The sequence below is a fragment of the Hippopotamus amphibius genome, chromosome 17 (genome assembly GCF_030028045.1).
Source record: "Hippopotamus amphibius kiboko isolate mHipAmp2 chromosome 17, mHipAmp2.hap2, whole genome shotgun sequence".
Taxonomy (NCBI): domain Eukaryota; kingdom Metazoa; phylum Chordata; class Mammalia; order Artiodactyla; family Hippopotamidae; genus Hippopotamus; species Hippopotamus amphibius.
In genome coordinates, this window is record NC_080202.1 from 37262621 (window position 1) to 37284721 (window position 22101).

Sequence of the window (22101 nt, forward strand, 5' to 3'; positions counted from 1 at the left end):
TTGAGATTTGTCTGCATGACTTTACAATTCTCTGTCATCTTTTGAGTTCAGAGTCTTCCCTCACACTATTTGAGGACTGAGGCCATGACTCACAGCTGTCATCTTCACTCCACTATTACCACTGCCCAGCCCTGCCAAGACCTTCTCTTTCTCAAATTTAGCTTTTCTCTCCTGATTATATCACTCCATCCATCATATAAATATGCTCAAATCTCTCCTAATATTAAGAAAAACAGTGCATCCTACACAGTGATTACCTCTCTGGCTACTGTCCTGTATCTCTTTTTTTACAGACACAGTTCTTTTTTTTAATTAATTATTTATTGGCTGCGTTGGGTCTTCGTTTCTGTGTGCGGGCTTTCTCTAGTTGCAGAGAGCAGGGGCTACTCTTCATTGTGGTGTGCAGGCTTCTCATTGCGGTGGCTTTTCTTGTTGCAGAGCACGGGCTCTAGGCACTCGGGCTTCAGTAGTTGTGGCACACAGGCTCAATAGTTGTGGCTTGCAGGCTCTAGAGCACAGGCTCGGTAGTTGTGGCACGTGGGCTTAGTTGCTCTGCGGCATGTGGAATCTTCCCGGACCAGGGATCGAACCTGTGTCCCCTGAATTGGCAGGCGGATTCTTAACCACTGCACCACCAAGGAAGTTCCCAGACCCACTTCTTGAAATAGAAACCTAGACTAGCCATTTCTGGTGGTTTCTTCTTCTCTGGCTGCTCTTCAGTCCCCTATAATCTAGTCTCTTCTCCTATCAAGTTATTCTTGCCAAAGTACCAGTAACTTGCTAATTGCTACATCCAGATGACGCTGTTCAGTCTTTGTCTTATTTGGTCTCTCTGCAGCATGTGACACAATTGATAGCTTCCTTTTCCTCAAAATGTAAAAACAAACAAGCAAATAAAAACAACAAAAACAAACAGACAAAAAATCTCTCCCTCTGTTAGTCCCCATGATAATAGTCTCTCCTGGTTTTCCTTCTTCTTTGCATTTATACTCTTAGTTTAGGCTCTGGCTTGAGCTTGTTTTTCTACCCTGCCCTCTTCACTGCTGTTCCTCAGGCTTGCCTCCTTTCTCACCACATTCTTTGTAGGCAATTGCATGCATGTCCCTAACTCGACAACTTCCCCTGTACGTGGATGACTCCCAATTGTACAGCTCAACTGCAGTTCTCTCTCCACAGCACCATGCAGCATATTGAACAGCACCTTTTAGATGTCTTATAGCTGTCTCAAACTTCACAAAGCAGGGGCAGACCCTGCTGGATGCCTACCCAGCAGCCGGTCTCCATTCTTCCTTGACAGCAGAACCCCACCTGCCCAGGGGATGACTCATGATCTGAAAGCTATTCTGCTTTGCCAGTGGTTGGACTAGGGTTTACATAAAATATAGTTTTGGCCAAAGAAATGTAATGGGGAGACTTCTGATAGCGTCTCACAGGACAGTCTTATGCTTGGGAGACCAAAAAAAAAAAAAAAAACCCATTGAAATGCAGTTGCCACCTTAAGATGTTACTCTGCTCTAAGGTGTTAGAGCAGAAATAAGGAAAGGGCCTAGATCCTCCATGCCATTGTTGGGCCCCTGCATCAACCCTGGAATCACCTGTCTCCAGACGTTTTATTTTGAAGGAAAAATAAACTACTTATTTAAGCCTCTGACAGTCAGGTTTTCTGTTACTTGTAGCCAGAAGAATCCTACCTGATTGAGTGTCCAGAACTGAACTCATTATTTTATATTCTGCTCACCCCTAAAGTCTATTTCTGCTTTCGTTAGGTCCCAGCCCCCAAGGCAGAATCCTGGAAGTCATTCCTGACTCCTTTTTCTTCACTCCCCAAACCATCAACAAGCCTATTGCTTCTTCATCCTAAATCTGTCTTCTCTTCTCTATTCCCTTTGTCACTGGCTAAACTTTAGCCCTCATAAAGTCTTACTCAGAGCTTTGGAAAATTCTCTTTTCTGGTTCTCTGCTTCAGGTTTCTCTGTTCCAGTTTATTCTGCTCCTCCAGTCTGTTGAAAGGGCAAACATAAAAAAAGCAGACAATTTAATCATTTACGCTATAGAAGATGTATTGATGTAGAATAAGATATACTTTAAGTGAAAAAATTCGTTAAGTATATACATATTTTTTTTCTCAGAAAAATGCCTGGAAAAAAAACACCAAAATGTTAATGATAGTAATTTCTGGAAAGTAGAATTTGAGTGATTTTTAATTTCTCCTTTTTATTTGTATTTTCCAACTCTCTGTAGTGAGTGTGTATTTAATCCTAAGTCACTGATATCAGAGCCTTTCCTGTTTTAAAAAGAGGCAGGAATTTAAGAGCCAAAGAGTATTTGTTTCCAGGTGGGAAAGGAGTTAGCACTGTAGGGAAAAGAGGTGTGGAAAGAGGAAATTAGGCTTTAATTGTAGCCGTGGGTCACTTCTATGCAAATAAACAGCTGTATTTTGAGTTTTTTTAACTCTGTGCCTAAACACACACACACACAAACTGAAACTGAAATTATTTTTGAGCCATATGAAATACAGCAGTCTTTTGAGTAATTCATGATGATCTTTCTAAAATATGCTTTTTTTTTTTTAAGTAAAGGAAGGTCATTCTCAAGGTCTTCATTAGATGAGGTATCACTGATTAGGAACAACTTCCATTTCTTAGATATTATCTTTTTGAGCTGCACTGAACTGACACAGGAAAGGATTATCTGCACCCTGTGTGACTATTTAGTAAAACATTTATATTTGTGGGACTAGCTTTCCAAAGTGATGGTGCTTGAGTAAAACATTCACTTCCTTATTCTCAAAACATTAGTCACCATGATTGATTTGCATGTTGGTCATGAAGAGAAATGGAATTAACTAAAAGCAGGGTGAGGATTACAAGCCGGAAGCAGTTAATTTACTTAACAAATATGTATTGGCTATTTGTTTACTCTTTGTTGGGCACAATGCCAGGTGATCAAGGCAGTGTCACGGAAGATATATCCCTGTTTTTCAAGAAGTTCTTGGTCCAGTGAGTGGCTAGCCTCATGAATGGAGCCAGCACGGAGCCCACTGCCCATGGGATCTTCTATAGACAGTCTGAAATGTTTGGCTTCAATTTGTTACATACCTGGAGTTTCACCATTTAGAGATTATTTGGGCTCATAGTCCTCTTTTAAAATATAAATTCACCTGGAGGGTTAAGGGATTTTTGATTATACATTCAGTTGCAGTAGCCCTATTTAGTGATTTCCATCTAACTTTTGGTTAGGGTTGAGGAAATTTGCTGAGGAAATTCATTAAGTTTGTTGAACCTGTTATGGGCAATGTACAGTGCTAGGTACACTGAGGGTTATAAAGTTAACAGGATCCTTTTCCTCAGAAAGAATGAGAGCTTTAGAGACTCTCGCTTCTGCAACTGAAGAATAACAGTCACAGCTAACATTCATCACACAATTATCATGTGTCAGGCCCAGTGTCAGAGGGCTTTACATACATTATCGATGTATGTACGATAGATGTGAGGTAAGTACTATAATAATCCCTATTTAGCAGATAAGAAAACTGAGTTTCAGAGAGATAATCAACTTGCTCAAGGTTATACAGCTGTTAGGTTTTGGAACTGGGATTTGAGCCCAGACAGTATGATTGTTTGACCAGCACTCTTACTGAGGCTCGATTTCTTCATAACAAGTGAATGACACTACTTCATTCATTCAACAGATGTTTATTGAGTATCCACTGTGTGAAAAGCATTTTTGTGGTGAATATGACAGTTTCCAGTCCTCCTGTAACTTATTTTTGAGCAGGATAAACTGAATAATTATACAATACACTCGCCTTGTGGGATTGCTCTTATGCATATAGAAGTACCTAATACATGGCATGTTACATTGTAGATACCCAAAAACTATTCCCAAGAAATTTACAACCCAGTGGGAAAGATATAAAAGTATGCAGAAATAACTACAGTTCAAGATATCTTGTGGCTAACACTTTAGAAGAGGCACCCAGAGATTGTACTGTGATATCCCAGAAAAAGAAATTACTTCTGGTTGGTGGGCTGTGAGACACCTTCATGGATGAGACGGCATCATGGCTTGGTCTTGGGTTTGAAAGGGATGGATTTTTGGTCAGATATATTGCACACAAATAGCATGTGCAAAGAAACAGGAGATAAAAGTTTAGGGAACCAAAGGGTGATTCTGTTTGTCAGGTATAAGGGAGTAATGAGACGTATAGCTGAAAAGATAGGATGGAACCAAATCATGGAAATTGGAGTTTTGACTGGATTTGGGGAGAAGAGGTATGTAATTGAGGAGAGTAAATCATGGGACAGGAATGGGTAGGCTGATGCTTTAGTAGGGAATTATGGATATCATGTGAATGCTTGGTACCTGGGCTGAGGCCACTGGAAAGTAGGAGATAGTTACAAAGGGAGAGAGGATAAGAATGTCAAAGGTTGCCTATGTTTATTCTCTATGCCCAGAAAAGGAAGACGGATCTTTCTTTCTTCCCAGTATCTCTTGCTTTGAGGTCATATTTATATCCTTGGTTCCATAGCTGCTCTTGGTTTATTATGAGCTTCATAAGCCTTTAAAAATATATATTTTATTTATTTATTTATGGCCGCATCAGGTCTTAGTTGCAGCACGTGGGGTCTTTCATTGTGGTGCACGGGCTTCTCTCTAGTTGTGGTGCGCAGGCCCCAGAGCATGTGGACCTGTGGCTCGCTGCACACAGGCTCTCTAGTTGAGGTGCACGAGCTCAGTAGTTGTGGTGCGTGTGGGCTTAGTTGCCCCGCCGCAGCATATGGGATCTTACCTCCCTGACCAGGGATGGAACCCGTGTCCCCTAAATTGGAAGGCGGATTCTTTACCACTGGACCACCAGGGAAGTCCCTGAGCTTCATAAGCTTTTATGGATAACCAGATAATCTGAAGACTTCTCAGAACTTTGTGTCAATGGGAAAATACATTCTAAATGGCCGACCTTATGTTTCAACTTTTGAAATGTGATTGGTTTGTAAATTAAAGATTGTATTTACTATAGCTCAGATTTGTTAACAAGATTTAATCTTTTTTTAAAAAGCAGATCCAGAAAACTTAACACTATCTATTACTTTGTATCAATAGGAAAATGCATTTCAAGGTTCAAACAACTGGAAATGAATTTTGGAATACAGTCTGTAGTTGAACTGGGGGCCGCCTCTCTATGACTCGCTTAACCGGCAACCATTTATAAAATACCCATGTCCTTTATAGTGTTCTGCAAACTTGCCCCATCATGAGAATTACCTGGGGATCTTGTTAAAAAATGCAGACTTCTAGGTCACTACCCTGGACATGCTAATTTACTAGGTCTGGTGTGGACCCTGGGGAATTCATGTTTCAATTAGGGTTCCAGGAGATTCTTAAAATCAGACAAGTATGTGTAAAAATCTATATTAGAAAACACTATTTTTGTTTAGGTAAGTAGCTACTTTGGTTTTAAGCGGAATTTTAACAGTGAGGGGGAACAAAGGAAGAAGGATTTGACTGGGAAGTGTGAGTAGGCTGTTGGTTTGGGTGGTAAGGAGGGTCCCCCAATATGACTGGGGATGATTGACAGGAAAATCTTACCAATAGGGCTTAGGGCCAGCCAGTAGCTGAAAGCATTTCAACCCAATTAGCTTCTAGGATGAGGGATGAAGATATGGTCAGAACAAATAGTCTTAGTCCTTTGCTTGTCCTGATGTTTGGCCGCTGTCTTAAGTGCTTCCCTGTGGCCTGGCAACATCTGGAGACATTTCTGATGCTGGAGAATACCTTGAAGTGGGACAGAACCAGAAGTCCTGGCCCTAGGATGGGTCAGGTAAGTCGTGAGATTGACTGGTTGTTGTGGTTGAACTGCTGGTGACCCCTGACCTGTATTGATAATAGCAGTAGAACTGGTCACAGTCATTGGCCTTTAAATCTAAGTCAGTTCCCTAGTTTGTGATTTGGATAATTGCATATCTTATATAAGGGTTTAACTATGGCTGCTGTAAGTACTGTACAAAGAAATAAATGGGAAAGAATGATATTTTAGTATAGAATTGTGTACAATTAGAAAAAAGTCAAGTTGAGGGCAAAACTGTGAAATAATTTTAAATGCTTTCTGAATTTTTGTGTACATCTCAGTTCTTAACTGGAAGAAAGTGTACACTTAAGGATGGGAGTTTTTTTTTTTTATTATTTTAGTAATTCATTGTAGCTCTTAAAGTGGTTACCAGTAGAAGCCTGCTTTCTAGATTCTGTTTTTAAAAACTTATTCAATTTTTGGTGCAGTGTGAATGAGTGAAATAATATTACGTCTTTAATTAGAATTCTGTTGTTATTTTTCAATTAATCTGTGTCAGTAGCTTTAGCATTTGTATTAAATCATTTTCTTCATGAAAGCTTTTAATGAGGAAACAAATTGATTGTATTTATGTGTTGGATTCTTGCCACTGTGATGTGTATTCAGTTGTGTCTTTTGAAGTATATTTTTGCCGGTCATTTTATAGTTAGCCTTTGAAGCCAGGCTTTGGGGGAAAAACTCTTCATTTGGATGAAGGTTTTAATTTAACAAAGCTTACTTATTTTTATATTTCTCTTCTTCCTTTTCTTCCCTTCCTTTGATTTCTTTTTTTACCCCTCTTACCTTTGTGTGAGTAATTTAGAGGAAAAGAAGGGTGCCTCCCCCTATCTTATTTGGGATAAAATCCACACTGCATAGCGTTGCTTAGAGAGCCTTGCCTTCTGCCTGCCTCTCCAACCTTGTCTCCACCCCTCCCTGAAATGTTTCTATGCTCTAGTCATGCTGCACTCAGACAGCCCTTCTGCTTCTCACCTCTGGTCACTTATTTAGCAAGCTCTGTGCTACTGTCCCTTGAGAGCTCAGTGACATAGAGAGATAAGAAGCTTGTGGTGCAGTACACAGGTGCTGCTGAGGGGAGTGCACAGGTGTGCTGGGGGAACACCTAACACAGGAGACTGAGCTGAGCCTCAAAGGACCGTCAAGGGTTCACCAGGAGAGGAAGGGGCCCATAGGGGAAAGTGTGCCAGCAGAGAGAGCTGTGACATGTAAGAGCAGGAGTGTGAGCAGAGCAGGGGAGATCCAGGCTGGGGTAAGCCACTGAAGGATTTTAAGCTGGGGAATGATAAGACTTGGTTTGCATGTTGTTAGGCCATTAGAATAATGATGGCGCTAATGACATAACAGCTGAAGTTTACTGAAGGCTGCCAGGTACCAGGCCTAATGCTCAGTTCATTGTGCATATCATCTCAGTTAATCTTCCCAAGAACCATATGAGACAGGTGTGGTTATTATGTCTATTTTAAAGATGAGGAAACTGAGGCTGCAGCTACAGTCTCACAGCTAGAAGATGAAGATGCTGGGACTTCAACCCAGTCTTGTCTGCAGATCCTTTGTTCTTCATTTCATTGCCCTTCTTTCTCCGTCGGCACCAGGGGGACGGGTCAGAGAGGAGCAAAGTGGCAGGTAGACCACTTGGGACGTGGCTGTATTGATCTGGGTGAGGCATTTTGAGGACTTGAGTGAATTCAGTGCCCGTAGAGAGGGAGAGGAGATAGATTAAAAATATATGAAAGGAGTAGAATCTCGAGGTGTTGGTGAATGATGGGATATACATAGAGTAGAGAAAGAGGTAAAGGATGACTCCTCAGTTGGGTGGATGGAGATGTCAGCCATTGAAACAGGGAACATGAGATAGGAGAGGTTTGGGACTTTTGAGACAAAGAACAGTCCTGAGAGAGAAGAGTAGAATAATGATATCTCCTGTTTTTGAATATTTTAATTTATTGTTAAAAGTTTTTAGTATGTGCAGACATTATAGTCAAGTCTTGGTCATTGGTTTCTTCCCTGGCCAGCCTGAGCTCCGTGGCATGTGGCCCAGTCTTCTCTTACTCTCTTGTCCTTCCAGCCCACAAGTCTAGAAAAATTCTGACCTTGGATCAGTTCAGCTGTCCACCTTTTTTGATCTTATACCTGTACAGCTAATCAGTGCTGGAGGAAAATTACACAATTGAATTGCCGCCACAGTAAATCTTAGTCTCCAGCCTCAGCTCACCACTTAATGATGCCTGACAGTTATTTCACATGCCCCATATCAGCAACCTTTCCAGTCCTCCTCAGTATTCTTCCCCCTAAAATCTTTAGCAGTATTTACCTTATCATTATCACCTCTCACTCTTGTTTGACATCATAGCCTATTTCACAGATAAAACAAAGACTTTCAGTTTGGAACCCACTCAGAATGCTGCCCTACCCCCTCCTCAAATATGTCTGCTTTGGGCCTCTGCCACCTGCTCTAATGGGCGTGGCCCCTCTGCCTAGCCTCCCTCTGCATCCTGGGCCTAGCCTCTTTGTGACCTTCCTTCCCCCTCTCCGTACCGCCCCCCCATCGGCATATTTGATCCCTGATCCACCCCCAGCAACTCTCATCTGCAGGCAGTAAGACGGGTTCTGGAATTAGCCAGACCCTGGGTTCTTCTGGCTCCAGTTTTTACCTTGTGTGTGTTTTGGGTCAATCACATCACTTTTGTGTAGTTTTGCATTATTTCAGCAGAACTGGCCGACAGCTTAGGCTTTCTGTGCTCTCAGTCCCTCATGGAGTATCTGGCAAATAGTGGAGACTTATTACTGTTTGACAGTATTCATAACTTGAGATATAGATGGTATGTTGACATATGAATGTTCACAAATCAACACTGCCTGGAGGAGCCCTAGGAAGTAGTCCAGCTTAAAAATTTTGTGTAACATTTGCTGTCAGGTGAATAAAGTGACCATGTTCATAACAAGAAAAATATGAAAGGAATTTTCGAATGAATATCACATTTTTGAACCTGTTGCTGATTCTGCACAAGATAAACTGTGGTAGTTCCACAATGTGGATTTTTAAACTCTTAAGGTGCAATCAGATAACCTCTCCATGCTTCTTTTTTCTCATCTGTAAAGTGAGGGGCTGGGTTAAATGACCTTCAATGTCCTTCCAGCTGTAAAATTCATTAAGTATGTGGTCCACAGTCATATAGTCATACAGTTATCAGTTATTCATCAATCAGATAACTGAGAGTCTCGGTGGTCTAAGAGTAGCTATTAACCTGAAGCAAGCAAAAAATAAAACAAATTAGGTTCTAAGTATCAACAGTGTCAAAAATGGCAGGGCAAGGGCTAAAGATAGTACAGATTAATATGTGATAATCAGCTAGAGTTCTTTGTATGTGAGTTCTGCCTTGTTTTCTCTCAGTACAGACGTATGGAACCAAAAGACATCTCTGACTTTCCTCCTGAGTGTCTATTCCCAATTGCCTCCATGTTTGTTATCAAATCTCGTCTCTTCTTTTGCTCTCCAGCAGCTTCCTAAACTGCTTCCTTCCTTCTGTCTCTCCCATCCAGGCTGCACATTTCTGCTGGATCTGATCGTAGTGGACATTGTTCCCTATCCTTAAAAACAAGCAAACCAACCAACCCACCCACCCTTAAGTTTCTCCCTTTTATGTATACAAGGAAAAAGAAATTTTAATTCTGAACTGATATTTAGGGTCTTCTATTTTGCCACAACATAGCTGGCTAGCATTTTTCTTTAATAGTTCATTGCATTATGTTTGGTTGTCTGTTACATGTAGGGAGTATGGGGATTGCATAGTCATAACAACCACGATTTGCAGTTTTAGTGCTAGAACACAAGGGAAGAAATATTAGAATGTAGGTTTCCAGTGTTTCAATGAAAGGGCATAATCATTGAGCTCCTACATTTCTTGCTGTTAATACCCAGAGTGGATGTTGGATTGACACAGCAGAGACTTCATGTAGTGATTGTGCTATAGAAGACACTAGTGGTGAATAGGGTTTTATTTAATTTATTTTATATTATTTCTTTTTTATTGTCTGTGAATAGACTTCTAAAAAATATTTTTAGGCATGGGTAATACTGTGACCATTGTGTTTTGTAAGAGAACTTTGTGGTGCTGTCTTCTGGGATTCCTAAAATTTGTGCATGTAGACTTAAGGTCACAGAAATATTACCTCCTCCGCAAAGAACCCAGGACTTTCTTATGACAGGTCCTTCTGTTACTTGAGTTATGTGCCTATTGTCTATTATTACCATAGTATTTGTTATTTACTATCTTAGATTGAGATTTCTTCATGTGTAAGTCTCTCATGTTTTAGACTAGATTGTAAGCTTCCTGTAGGCAGACACTAGGTCTTGTACTTTTGATGGACTGAAGGAATAGGGATTACAGGGGGCACCCTTTCCAGGGACCTTCCCATTCTTGCCTGACTGTTTCTAAGGCAGGTACCCCACCCATGGGTCCCAGTCCTCTCATGCCTCCATCAGAGACTCCCACCAGATGGTGCTCTTTTCCCATTTCTGTTCTTGGGTGTCATGCCCTTTGCCCCTTGCCCATTCCTTCTGCAAGGTAGTAGATGGAACGCTAGTAGTGGGAAGAGAATTTGAAATCAAGTGACTCTTCCCAAGTGAGAGAAGAGGTTATAGGAAATATCCAGTGTACAGACTATTAGTGTTGTTCAGAAAAGTCATTTTCTCGGGCGTAAGTCAGTCTTTACCGTGTGGCTCGCTGTTCAAGGTCAATTGCAGGGGTTTTCCTAGCCTTATTAACTTGCCATTGAAGCACTTCTCAACAAGGTGTCCATTTGAATTCTAAGATTCCATTTCTAATGCCACGATAACACTTCAGCGTTAGTCTGTTTGGAGACAGCCATTACCAGAGAACAGAGATGGTCAAGAGGGAAATAGAGGTCTCTGGATGTTGAGTACTGCAGATAGCCTATCCCTTTAGAAGACACCACTGTTTTTGTACAGAAAACTGAAGTTCAAATGTGGACATCCGTAAATCATCAAGAAGAGATTTGATTTTTTTTTTAACAGGTGGTTTACCAAGACAGGAAATGTATGACGGGTTTTAAATTTCTGTAAGTCACAGGTAAAATAACACTTTTAATGCTTTAGTTGCAAAAAAAATTTTCATCTAGATGTTCTAGATTTATAACATTACAGATGTTGGCCTTTCTGCATAGCTAGGTTTATAATGCCATTATAGTCCTATTCATCTAACTCAGAGGGTCTTATCATTTTGAAGGAGAAGAGTTAGTCAGATTTTTGGAAATCTAATGAAGTTTATGGACTCTTCTTCAAGGGAAAAGAAAACACATATTACTTTTCATCCATAATTTTAGGGAGTTCATGAGGCTCCCAAAGCTCAAATAGTTGAATCCATAGTTGACTCCAAATTAAAGACCTCTGAACTGACTACTCCCTAATGCTAGGCTCTTTGACAAAACAATTATACCTTCTCTTAATACTAGATTTGTTTTCTATATTACAGGCAATAGAAATGCAGTTAACATGAAATTTAAGAGCTTTGGCTCTTGAACCAAACAGACCTGGATATAAATCTTGGTTCTGTCAGTTAATAGCTACATGATCCCATCAATTTGTTTGACCTTCCTGAGTCTTAGTTTTCTCATCTGTAAAATGGGGATAATAATAATACTGACCTCATAGGATTGTGATGAAGATATAATAAAATAATACATATAAAACATATACTTAGCACAATACCTGGCATATTTAAGTGCTGAATATGTTGTGTTATTTTGATTAGGAAATGGAATTATTTTTCCTTCTTAGATAAAATATGAGGATAATTACAGTTGTCTTACCTACTTCACCAGGATTTATTTAATTAGCTAGCTGAGTGGTTAAAGCTCTGAGTATTTTCATCTTAATAACCATGTTTATTGGTTAGCTTCATCATCAAGAATCTGACACCCACCCTCAGACCCCAAACTAATGACTAAAAGTCAATAGCCTCATTTTTAGGAGAAATCTAGTATTCTGTGAATCTTGAGTGACAAACTAGACCAGTATGACTGCAATTTGAAAGATACTGAAATATAATCTGAGATGGACCATACCTGTTTCAATCACCATTTCATCCATGACACCAGAGCAAAGAACTGTCATATAGAAGACATTCAATAAGTATTTGTTGACTGAGTGACTGAATTCTGTTACAATAATAAAATATCTTTAGAGAAAGAATTCATTTTGCTGAGTGTTTTTCGGTTAGATTGTATTTTCAAAACTTTCCTCTTAAAAAAATTTTTTTTTTAATTTTTAATTTTTTTTTTGGCCATGCCATGTGGCCTATAGGATCTTAGTTCCCCAACCAGGGATGAATCTGCGCCCCCTGAAGTAGAAGCGTGGAGTCTTGACCACTGGACCACCAGGGAAGTCCTAAACTTTCCTCTTTGATTTCTTATTAGAGTGCCTGTTCTGGAACTAGTTGCTAGGATTGGAAACTCTTCTGCCTTGATTACTAGCTGTGAAACCATGGGCAAATTATCTCACCTCTTGATGCCTCGGTTTCCTCATTTACAAAATGGGCCTGATAATAGGGTTAGAATGTGGAGGAAGTGAGTTAATAGAAGAGAAGTGCTTAAAACAGTGCCCGACAATATGTTTCAAAAATCTTAGCATTATTATTATTATTATTATTACTACTGCTACTACTACTGCTACTACAGCTGCAGCTGCTTATCAAGACTCCCTCAATAGAGTGGGTTCATTTTATTTGCTGCACATTTCCTTAAACTCAAGTTCAGTTAAAACCTCTTTAATTTAAAAACGCAAATAACAAATTTTGCCTTGCATGTAAATGTAACCCTAAATTTTCAAGACTTTATTCGGTAGCGTAGAATAAATGCTGTGAAATCTTATTCTTCCATTTTCACTTTTGAAGGCACAAGTAAAGATGGATTTATTTTGACTGAATGCGAAAATCATCATCATCAATATGGTTGCAGCATTTTCTGTCTGCTCATTCTGTACTCATCTTTTTCCAGCTTCGAATATCATTTGCATGGGCCTGATGATGTTGAGTATGGATATTGCAGAGGAGTGATAGCTTCCCTTTCATATTGAAGCTGAAGCTTCAAAGAGAAGATTAAAGAAGTGTTTGTTATCTATCTACTCAGCCCTGAGAGGAAATTCTCAGAGGCTTTTAGGATAAACACAACTCTGTGTGTGTGTTTGCATGCTTTTTCTTCTATATACTTCTCTTGTGGTCTTTGTATTTTGGTTTAAAATGTCTAGTTTCAGACTTGCTGGAGTCTCTGGTTAAGGGATAATTGTTTTCAGAGTGAAGGATAAGAGTTAGAAGATGTTGGCAGTATTTGACGAAATGCCTCCTAAAGAGTGTAGAATTCTCTAGTGTGGAATCATCTTTCCAGAGGATGTGATGAAGGCCATTCATAGGATATATTCAACAAGACAAGATCAAGACCTCAAATGTGTCCAGCAGAGAATAATCCATGGCGCCCTCCAGTGAGGAATGAGATTGCTCACCTTTTGGTTTTGCCTTCTAGAAGCATCCTCTGTGAGCTGTGGGATAGAGGGGGGTGTGTGTGTGTGTGTGAGAGAGAGAGAGAGAGAATAGTCTTTCTTTAGGGTTGTTACATAATTAATAGTTAAAATAAGAAGAGAGGGAAAAGAGGTAGGTTACCAGGATAGTTTTATACCTCTCAAGAAAGAGGGAACTAACGTTCCACTCCATGTCATTCCACATCAAGTTCTACATATGATTTTTATTGACAGAAATATTTAATTACAGTATCATCAAGAACAAAGCAGATTTGGTTATATAACATCAACTGGATAGACCTGCTACTTTATTGGATTAAATTTATCTGTTAAATTTAATTCTTTCTCCATAATCAGTCTTCTTAAGATATAACTACTATTGGGAGAAGCAATATTTAGTATATGTGAACGTATAACATCTTCTTAACTAACAAGAGAAACCAGGAAACCAGGACACTTTACAGCAGGTAGAGAAGGGAGCTGAAAATATGTGTGTGAGTTGGAGTGGGGGTTGTGGGGGAAAAAGATAAGAGACTGAGATCATTAGTAACATTTTATGTATTTAATAATTTGCCATGAGTTGGCCCTTTAATTGGCACCGTGTGGCTGTTTTTTTCTGAGTCAATAAATGAAAACAACATTTGTTAGCAAAGTTCCTTCTGTTGCCATCATTAACATTTTGGAAAGAGGAGTGCACACACACAATTTGTACACGCCCACACCCTAATTTCTATTTATATTGAATTAGAGGTTGGGTGATGATTGGAACAGGGGGCCAGGGCAATGCCTTGAGAAAAGATGGAAAAATAGGAGCAGAAGATGGAAAATTGCTCACCCCTTTGATAATTTGCTTGCTTAGCTGTGTGTTACAGACAGGAGTTTTATGGAAAACTTTTCACAGTGGCCCGTTTCAGTGGGAAGCCACACTGTCTGCTAGGTGGAGATTGACCCATCATACTAATGTAAACAAATTATTTAAGTTACAGCCAGTTACAATTTACATATGCCTTTAGGTCAGCATGGAAGCCCTTTTCCCCAGATGTTGCACTTTTACACTTCCCACCCTTCCTTTTCTTATCCCCTCTCCCCTTTTCCCACTGAAGATGTCCAAGCTGTTCTGAACTTCCCCTGCCCTCTAACCCAAGCATCTTATATTCCTTCACTTGATTGCCAGCCCAGAACTGTTCTGAGAAAGGAAAAAAAAAACAAGAAAAGTCAATCACGAGATTTTTTCACCTGCTCTTCCTCAGCTCTGCTTATTTCCCACAAATTCATCTCTGGATTATGGCAACATACTTCCCGCATATCTCCGTCCTCTCCATTTTCTGAATTTTTATCTTATAAAGAAATAACCTAGATGCTCACTAGGCTGGTGTTCCTCCCTAAAGTAGCCACACCTTATTTCAGTCATGTACGTACTGGAAGACGCACCATTATCACCAATGTATTACCCTTTTCCTAATCTTTTTTGGATTATGAATCCTTTTAAGGATTTGATAAAAAACTGTGGATGCTCTCACTAGGAAAAAATGCTTTTCTACACTTATACACCCCTGGGAAGTCAAGATGAGGATAGAAAAGTATTCTTTCTGTTTAGAGGCGTGGAGGTCACTATGTTCATAGCAAGGATTAATGTGCGACAACTGTAAGCAAGATTGGAGTATGTTGAGGAGTGAGTGGGAGGTGAGGAAATAAAGAGAAACTGTAGTCAACACTTTTGAAAATTTCACTGTGATGTGAAGGGAAAGAGGACAGCAGATGGAGGAATGTGAACAGGGTTGAGGGAAGGTTTGCTTTACTTTTTTTTTTTAATTACTTAATTTATTTTTAAAAATTTTTTAATTTATTTATTATTTTTGGGGGGGTACACCAAGTTCAATCATCTGTTGGTTTGCTTTATTTTTATATGAGCATAAATGCTGATGGAAAGGGCCATATTGAGAGGAAGAGGTTGAATTTATACAAGAGAAAATCAATGTAGAATAATGTAAGGTTCCTGTGAAGGCGGGAGGAAATGGAATCCAAAGTACAATAGACTTTTGTGGGTAGCCACTATATATAACGTTGCTTCTGTTGGGGGGAAAAGTAATTTAGATTTCAAATAAGTAACTTACAAATGATCCTTTCCACCACTGCCATTTCATTAGTTTTAAGACTTTAAGGGTTGTCGGCTTTGCCAATCATTTCCCAAAATAAAAGAGGAGATGGAATGATAGAGTGGACTGTAAGAGCCCCAGTCTTGGCTCGGACACTAAAATGTTAAATGACCTTGAGTCAGTTGTTCATGCTTCACCTGTAAAATTAAGAATTTAGGCTAGAAGGTATTTGGGGATGTGTTGAGGGGGAGCATATTTTAGTTGTCAAAACAACTGGGGGTGCCCCAGGTTTTTGGTACCCAGGATCAGTGATGCTGATTGTCCTGTAATACACAGGACAGGTTGTCACAACAAGGAATTGTCCTGCTCAAAGTCTGCACAACTCCTTATGAGAAACCCTGTACTATGGCTAGGTAACGTTTTAGAACCTTTCCATCTCTCAAGTCAAACTTAGCTAAGGATGTACAGAGAGTTAAATGTCTCTTTCAAGCCTTTAAGAATCTTTCAAATCTCAGGGACAACCCTTTGGTTTTTCTTAGCATAGGTAGTGGCTTTGGCTAGTTATTGACTATTTAGGAAGCTTTTTGGACTGGGTGCTATAGCTACCATATGCCAACCAAGATTGAGAAATACAAGTTTGACTTATCTCCATTTTTTCCCTTTTATTTTAGGTACTTTTGGAATTTTCAGCCCCAAGGTGAGTCCTCTCTGACCGTTTATGGTTTTACACTAAAAATGTGTAGACGGTATTGTTTACTTCTGTATCTTCTAAATAAGCTTCTCCATAGAGTAGCATTAGCCGTTTCTGAGGAAAGTTAGTGGAGTGTTTAATTAACCTTCACCCTGCTGGGCCCCCCTGCCCTGCTTTTTAGCAACAAGAGGCCCTACGCTTCTGCCTTCTGAATGATTAGTGCTAGATTATTTGATAGGACCAAAGCTTTAATATGCTTTTATTCCTTGAGCTTTGTTAGATGCCAACAGGATCCACTGGCGTTCAAATAAAATGGTGGCCGAATGCATAATAAAAGCCTTGGGAGGGCTCCAATTCAGCTAATCCTTCATTTGCTCCAGAAATAAATTCCAGTATGTTACCTCCTCCATCACAGTGCTCCTCTACACAGCCTGCCTGTCTGGCTGCAGAAAAATGTCAGAAATGGAGTAGTGTTGAAATTCCCACTAGAACAGCGTTATCACATTTTAATATGAGCCTCACTGCAGCCTCGGTGCTTCTAATTGCTTTCAAACCATTGTTTTCCTGCTTTTGCTTGATGAACCCAGCATCTGGCATGATTCTAAAAAGTACAACAGACAGCTGTGTGCAAAACTGAAAAAAAAGGCAGGATTAGAACACATTTTTAAAAGGTTCAAAATTGAAATTTTTTTCTGAATTCAGTTTGAGGGGATGTTGTTAAAGTATATGCATTCTTTACTTTTAGTACCCTGGTTGGGAATGTCAGAAACATCATTCTGAATATTAATTATCTCAACTTGTTATAAGTGGGAGATTTTTTTTCTCAGAAAATCACAGAGAGTTTTAGATTAAGCTTGAAAATCTAAAATAGATTTATGAACTATTTTGCTCTATAACATTATTTAACCGATTGCAAAGTTTTCCAATATTCTTTATTCTCTTAACATTGTCATTGAGCGGTGAGCAGTAATCCTTTAAAAAATTCAAACTGTGAGTAATGATACTAGTTTTAATTTTTCTACCTCATACTTTCAAGTCTATATAAGGTTTTCTTTAAAAGCAAACTTTGAGAAATAAAAAAATATTTTTAAAGCTTTTAAATTCTTGTAAATTAAAGTCATAGCATTTATAATATTTTAAATAATGTGATATGGTGTTACTGTATATCTCACTGTCCTAGAGCATTTATGGCTGAAAACGTAGATCAAGAATAGAGAATTATATTTAATAGTGTAGCAGTTTGTTTTGCAAAATGTGAAATATGCTATTCAAGGCATGGCCCTATAGTTCAGGGTTTAACAGATGTTAACCAAAATCCACAGGGGGCAGAACATGAGTGTGAACTGGCAGAAATGAATGGAACTGTGAAGGTAGAATTAATTACCTAAAGGAGAAATAAAGAATTAGTGTCAGAGACATAGTATAGTAATGTGTTGAGAAGAGAAAATAATTTTGGAGCTTAACACAAGTGACTGTGCGGAGCTAAAAAGACAAAGGACACATCTTACCAGATTCTTGTAATAGTGGTATAGTAGTCATCTTCCAGCATAGGGCAACTTCTACACAGTGTTTCTCTCTCAGAAAGAGGGCAGAGGTAGAGCAGCCAAGAGGACAACTGAAAAGAGTTTATTTCGAGCAGAAAACTGTATTTACTTCTTGACAATGATTGAATATATGCAGCAAATTCTTTGCTCATTTGGAAGTAAATGTAAGGAAAGATCAAATAGAAAAACCCATATGCATATGTCTTGCCCCCAGCTTTACTCTTCTGCCTAAGACATTTTTGGGTGGGAGAAGAGGAAGGAGTATCTTTTACCTTGCCTTTTTGATGAGATCATAGCAGATTGTTTGCTTTTGAAATATAGGGTGGGTGGGAGCAGTAACAGATCTATATAAGGTACTATAGGACAATTTAGGATTATGAAAAGAATAGGAATATGTAAGAAGGAGAACAGATGGCAGAAGAATTTTAAGAGCCCTAGAAGACTAGGTAGTATTGGGAAGGGAGTGAGAAAGGACAGAAATGGTGGCCTTAAACTTTCCTAGCATTTTTGTCTATGGCAGGATCCTCGTGTAGGAAGATGATGGGATGAATTTTATTAACTCTGTGTATTTGTGTTCTTCATGATATTTGGACCAGAGTCTGGTACCTAGAAGGAAAATAGTCCGTAATTATAAAACACCTCTTATTTATTAATCTGTTTAATAGCACACATTTAAACATCTGATTATGTCAGTGATGAGCTGACATACTGTGCTGCAAAGATTCCCTTTAAAGAAAGATGCTTGGGAGAGTGGACTGCCTAGACCTAGAGAAGGATTTCAAGCAAAGTGTTTCTTATCCATCATTCAATTCAATCCCAGGTTTAATGTGATGGAGGAGAGATCATTGAATAGTATTAGAAAGAGTTTTGTCCCTGTTCTGGAGAAGAAACATGACAGAAAGAACATGGACATTGAGGCCTGATAGACCTGGATGCAAATCTCACCTATACCATTTAGCTAAAGGTTATGTGAACTTAGCAAGTTGCTTCGTTTCTGTGAACCCTGGCTTCCTTATCTATAAAATGAGGATGTGCCAGACACTGTACTAAGTCCTCTACGTACATATCTTATTTAACCCGCAGAACAGCCCTATGAAATAGGTACTGTTAATATACCCATTTGATAGATGTGGGTACTGAGGCATAGAGTAGTTAAGAGAATTGGTCAAGGCCATGCCCTCCAAGGATTCTAATTTGGTCAGTCTGACTTCATAGCATATACTCTTTTAGAAACAATAACAGCTTTATTGAGATATAATTCACATGCCAAAATATACCCTTCAAAAGTGTACATCAGTGGTTTTTTAGCATCGTCACTGAGTTGTGCAACCATCACCATTATCTAATTTCAGAACATTTTCATCACCCCAGTAAGAAACTCCACACTCACTAATAGTTCCAGAGCCCAATATCTTCATTGCTGTATTTTACTGTCTCGTTGCAGGGTTGTCATGAGGACTATGTGTAAGCCCTAGCACAGGACCTGGACATAGTGTGTTTTCTGTTTATGGTAGTGTTAATGGTAATTCTTTCCCTCACATTTTCACCTAAATTTTCTTATTGGTCCACTGTCAACTTCCTGAATGATGTTCATTCACAAATAATGAAACAGGGCTTCCCTGGTGGCACAGCGGTTAAGAATCTGCCTGCCAATGCAGGGACACAAGTTCAATCCCTGGTCTGGGAAGATGCCACATGCTGCGGAGCAACTAAGCCCGTGTGCCACAGTTACTGAAGCCTGCGTGCCTAGAGCCTGTGCTCCACAACAGAAGCCAATGCAATGAGAAGCCCACGCACCACAATGAAGAGTAGCCCTCACTCTCCGCAACTAGAGAAAGCCCGTGCGCAGCAACGAAGACCCAATGCAGCCAATAAATAAATAAATAAATGTTTAAAAAATAATGAAACAGGAAAAAAATATAAAATCCAAATAATTTATTACTTTAATGTGGAAGGAACATAAATGAAAGAGCTCATTTAATGGGTTCAAGTACAATTGTAAAACGTGGGAAAGGCTTTTTTTAAATAAAATTGAGACTCTGATAATTCAAGTCCTGCTTACTTTGAGAACTTTTTCTCTACTTAAATTCGCTTAAAGTTACAATGAAAATGCATTGGAATTTTCTTTGCCATGAAACTTTGACCATTTCAGCAATCAGATGTTTAAAACATGATATTGCTTGAATTTCTAAACAACAATATTAGTTTTACCTTTTTAGATAGCATTTGATGGCATTAAGCATACTGACAGTTATAGTTAGAAAAAATTTCAATGACAAAGTATAGTGTTTATAATTTAAATTTTATTGCTATAAAACATATTTATGAGTATTAGAAAAATTGCCCACCATGGACCCAGACTCTAACACAAATGATACAGTATTTAAATAAAAATTTAAGAAAGACCATGGAAATATTATAAATATATATAACAAAATCGTATTTTTCCGGTCCATTGGTCACTGCATTACATTTGTGATAATGGTGAAATTTGGGCCAGTGAAATTTCTTGCCAGCTTGAAGATTCTTTGAGTATCTGCATGGGTGCTGTAGAGGGTTTATGAGGAAATTATTTGGTATATTTCAACACTAAAACTTTCCACTGTGTGAATCTTGAAAACCTTATTTTGAAATGGCAAGCCTATATCCCCTGTCAAAGTTAACTGATGCCTAAAAATATAGCTTGGCAAAAGCAAATAGTGCAGAGTGAATAAAGAAAATGTTATTATAAAGCCACATTAACTATAGATTAAAAGAGATTTAAAAGCCATATCAACTAATGTGTGAACCTTATTTGCATCCTGAGTCAAACAAACTGTAAAAAATGGTATCTATGAAAGAATTAGAAATGTGAACACTGACTGGATATTTTTTATTAAGAATCTACTGCTAATATTTTAGGTGTGACAATGGCATTATGTTTATATTTGTATGCTGTGATATTTAAAGATAAAGTAATAGATGTCTGATGTATTATTCAAAATAATATTGGGAGAGGAAGAAATAAATGGGGTGGGAGTGTAGATGAAATGAAATGGATCATAAATTAACTCTTGTTGAGGCTGGATGACATGTACACGGGGGTTTATTACACTGTTTTTCCTACTTTTGTACATTTTTAAAATTCACCAAAGTGCAAAGATAAAAGAAAAATCTAGGTTGAGATTATTGAAAATGTAACATTCTTTTGTTTCTATTATAAAACCTACTACATTAATGCATAAGATACTTTATGTATCTTGGACACAAAATACATAGAATAGTGAGGGTTTTTTTTAAAAGTTTTGTTTCAAGTTTAATGTTTTGTGAAGGAAAGAGCATGAGTTTTGAAATCAGACCTGAATTCAAATCCCAGCTCCTCTACTAACAAGCTTTGTGCACTATGGCAAGTGACATAACCCTCTCATCTACAGAATCTTGCTAACAATATCTACTTCGCACTTATTATGAGTTGTAATGAATTTTAATGAGATGATGAACTCATGAAGAGTGCTTGCCACTTGGTAGGCACTTACTGAAGTGGTAGCAAGTATTATGTTTATGTTTCAGGGTAGGGCTATGCAAGTAAATCCATGTATGGAATTGGGTAATATATATTTCACATATCTTTCCATAAAATTCATCCATTCCAGCTGAACTCCGGTGTAGGGCCATTTAACTCACCATGTATATATTTGTGAGATTTTGCATTTAAAGGATGTGTGTGCAGACTTTTTATTGGTAGGCACTTAGAAGTTAGATTTATGAGCTTGTTGCTCTGTAATGTCTGAGACATGTTGGATCGAAGCATGGATGTCACCTTCTCATCTCTTACTATCATACTTGGAGCATGTAGTTATGACAACTACAAGAAGCAAGTCATTAAAGCAGCAAAGAAACACCATCTTAGCACTAAAAAAAGGATAGAAAGGTTTCCCTTTGAAGTGGAAGAGAAGTGTTTTTGAGTTAATGGAGTGTACAGTGATTTTACTAAGTTTTATTTATGAAAATACTCTTTGCATTCATGCCAAAAGGTTTTAGCACAGTCATAAGTAGGATTTACACAAAGAAACATAGCCAAAATTTATGACGTGTTTGCAAATGTAAGAAAAAGTCTGAATTTACAATATTTGTAATTTATTGTTAAGTATCTTTCTATCACTATTCCTGGAATGCTAATATTTTATAAACACAAGTGGTTCGCTATGAACCTAGAATATCCTAACCTATACTACTTTTTAAAAAGAAATCTTCCAGAATGTTTTCCATGTCTTTGGGGGATTAAATAGGGGGAAATGTACACAGGAGGAATGCTCCTGCCTTTGGCTTTAGCCCAAACTTTTAGCATCAACAATCTTGACAGCTGCTTTTGTGACTTGTCTTCCTTTGGACCTTTCTCCCCTTTCCTTATT

At 38.5% G+C, this 22101-nt stretch overlaps 1 protein-coding gene across 1 annotated transcript in view; it reads left to right on the top strand.

The window, feature by feature from the left end:
* Nucleotides 1-22101, top strand: part of SKAP1 (src kinase associated phosphoprotein 1) — a 280311-nt gene that overhangs the window by 52184 nt on the left and 206026 nt on the right. Inside the window, exon 3 of the mRNA XM_057716290.1 lies at nucleotides 16147-16172. Within this exon, the coding sequence (XP_057572273.1) occupies nucleotides 16147-16172 (26 nt within the window). The remainder of the gene's footprint in view (nucleotides 1-16146; nucleotides 16173-22101) is intronic.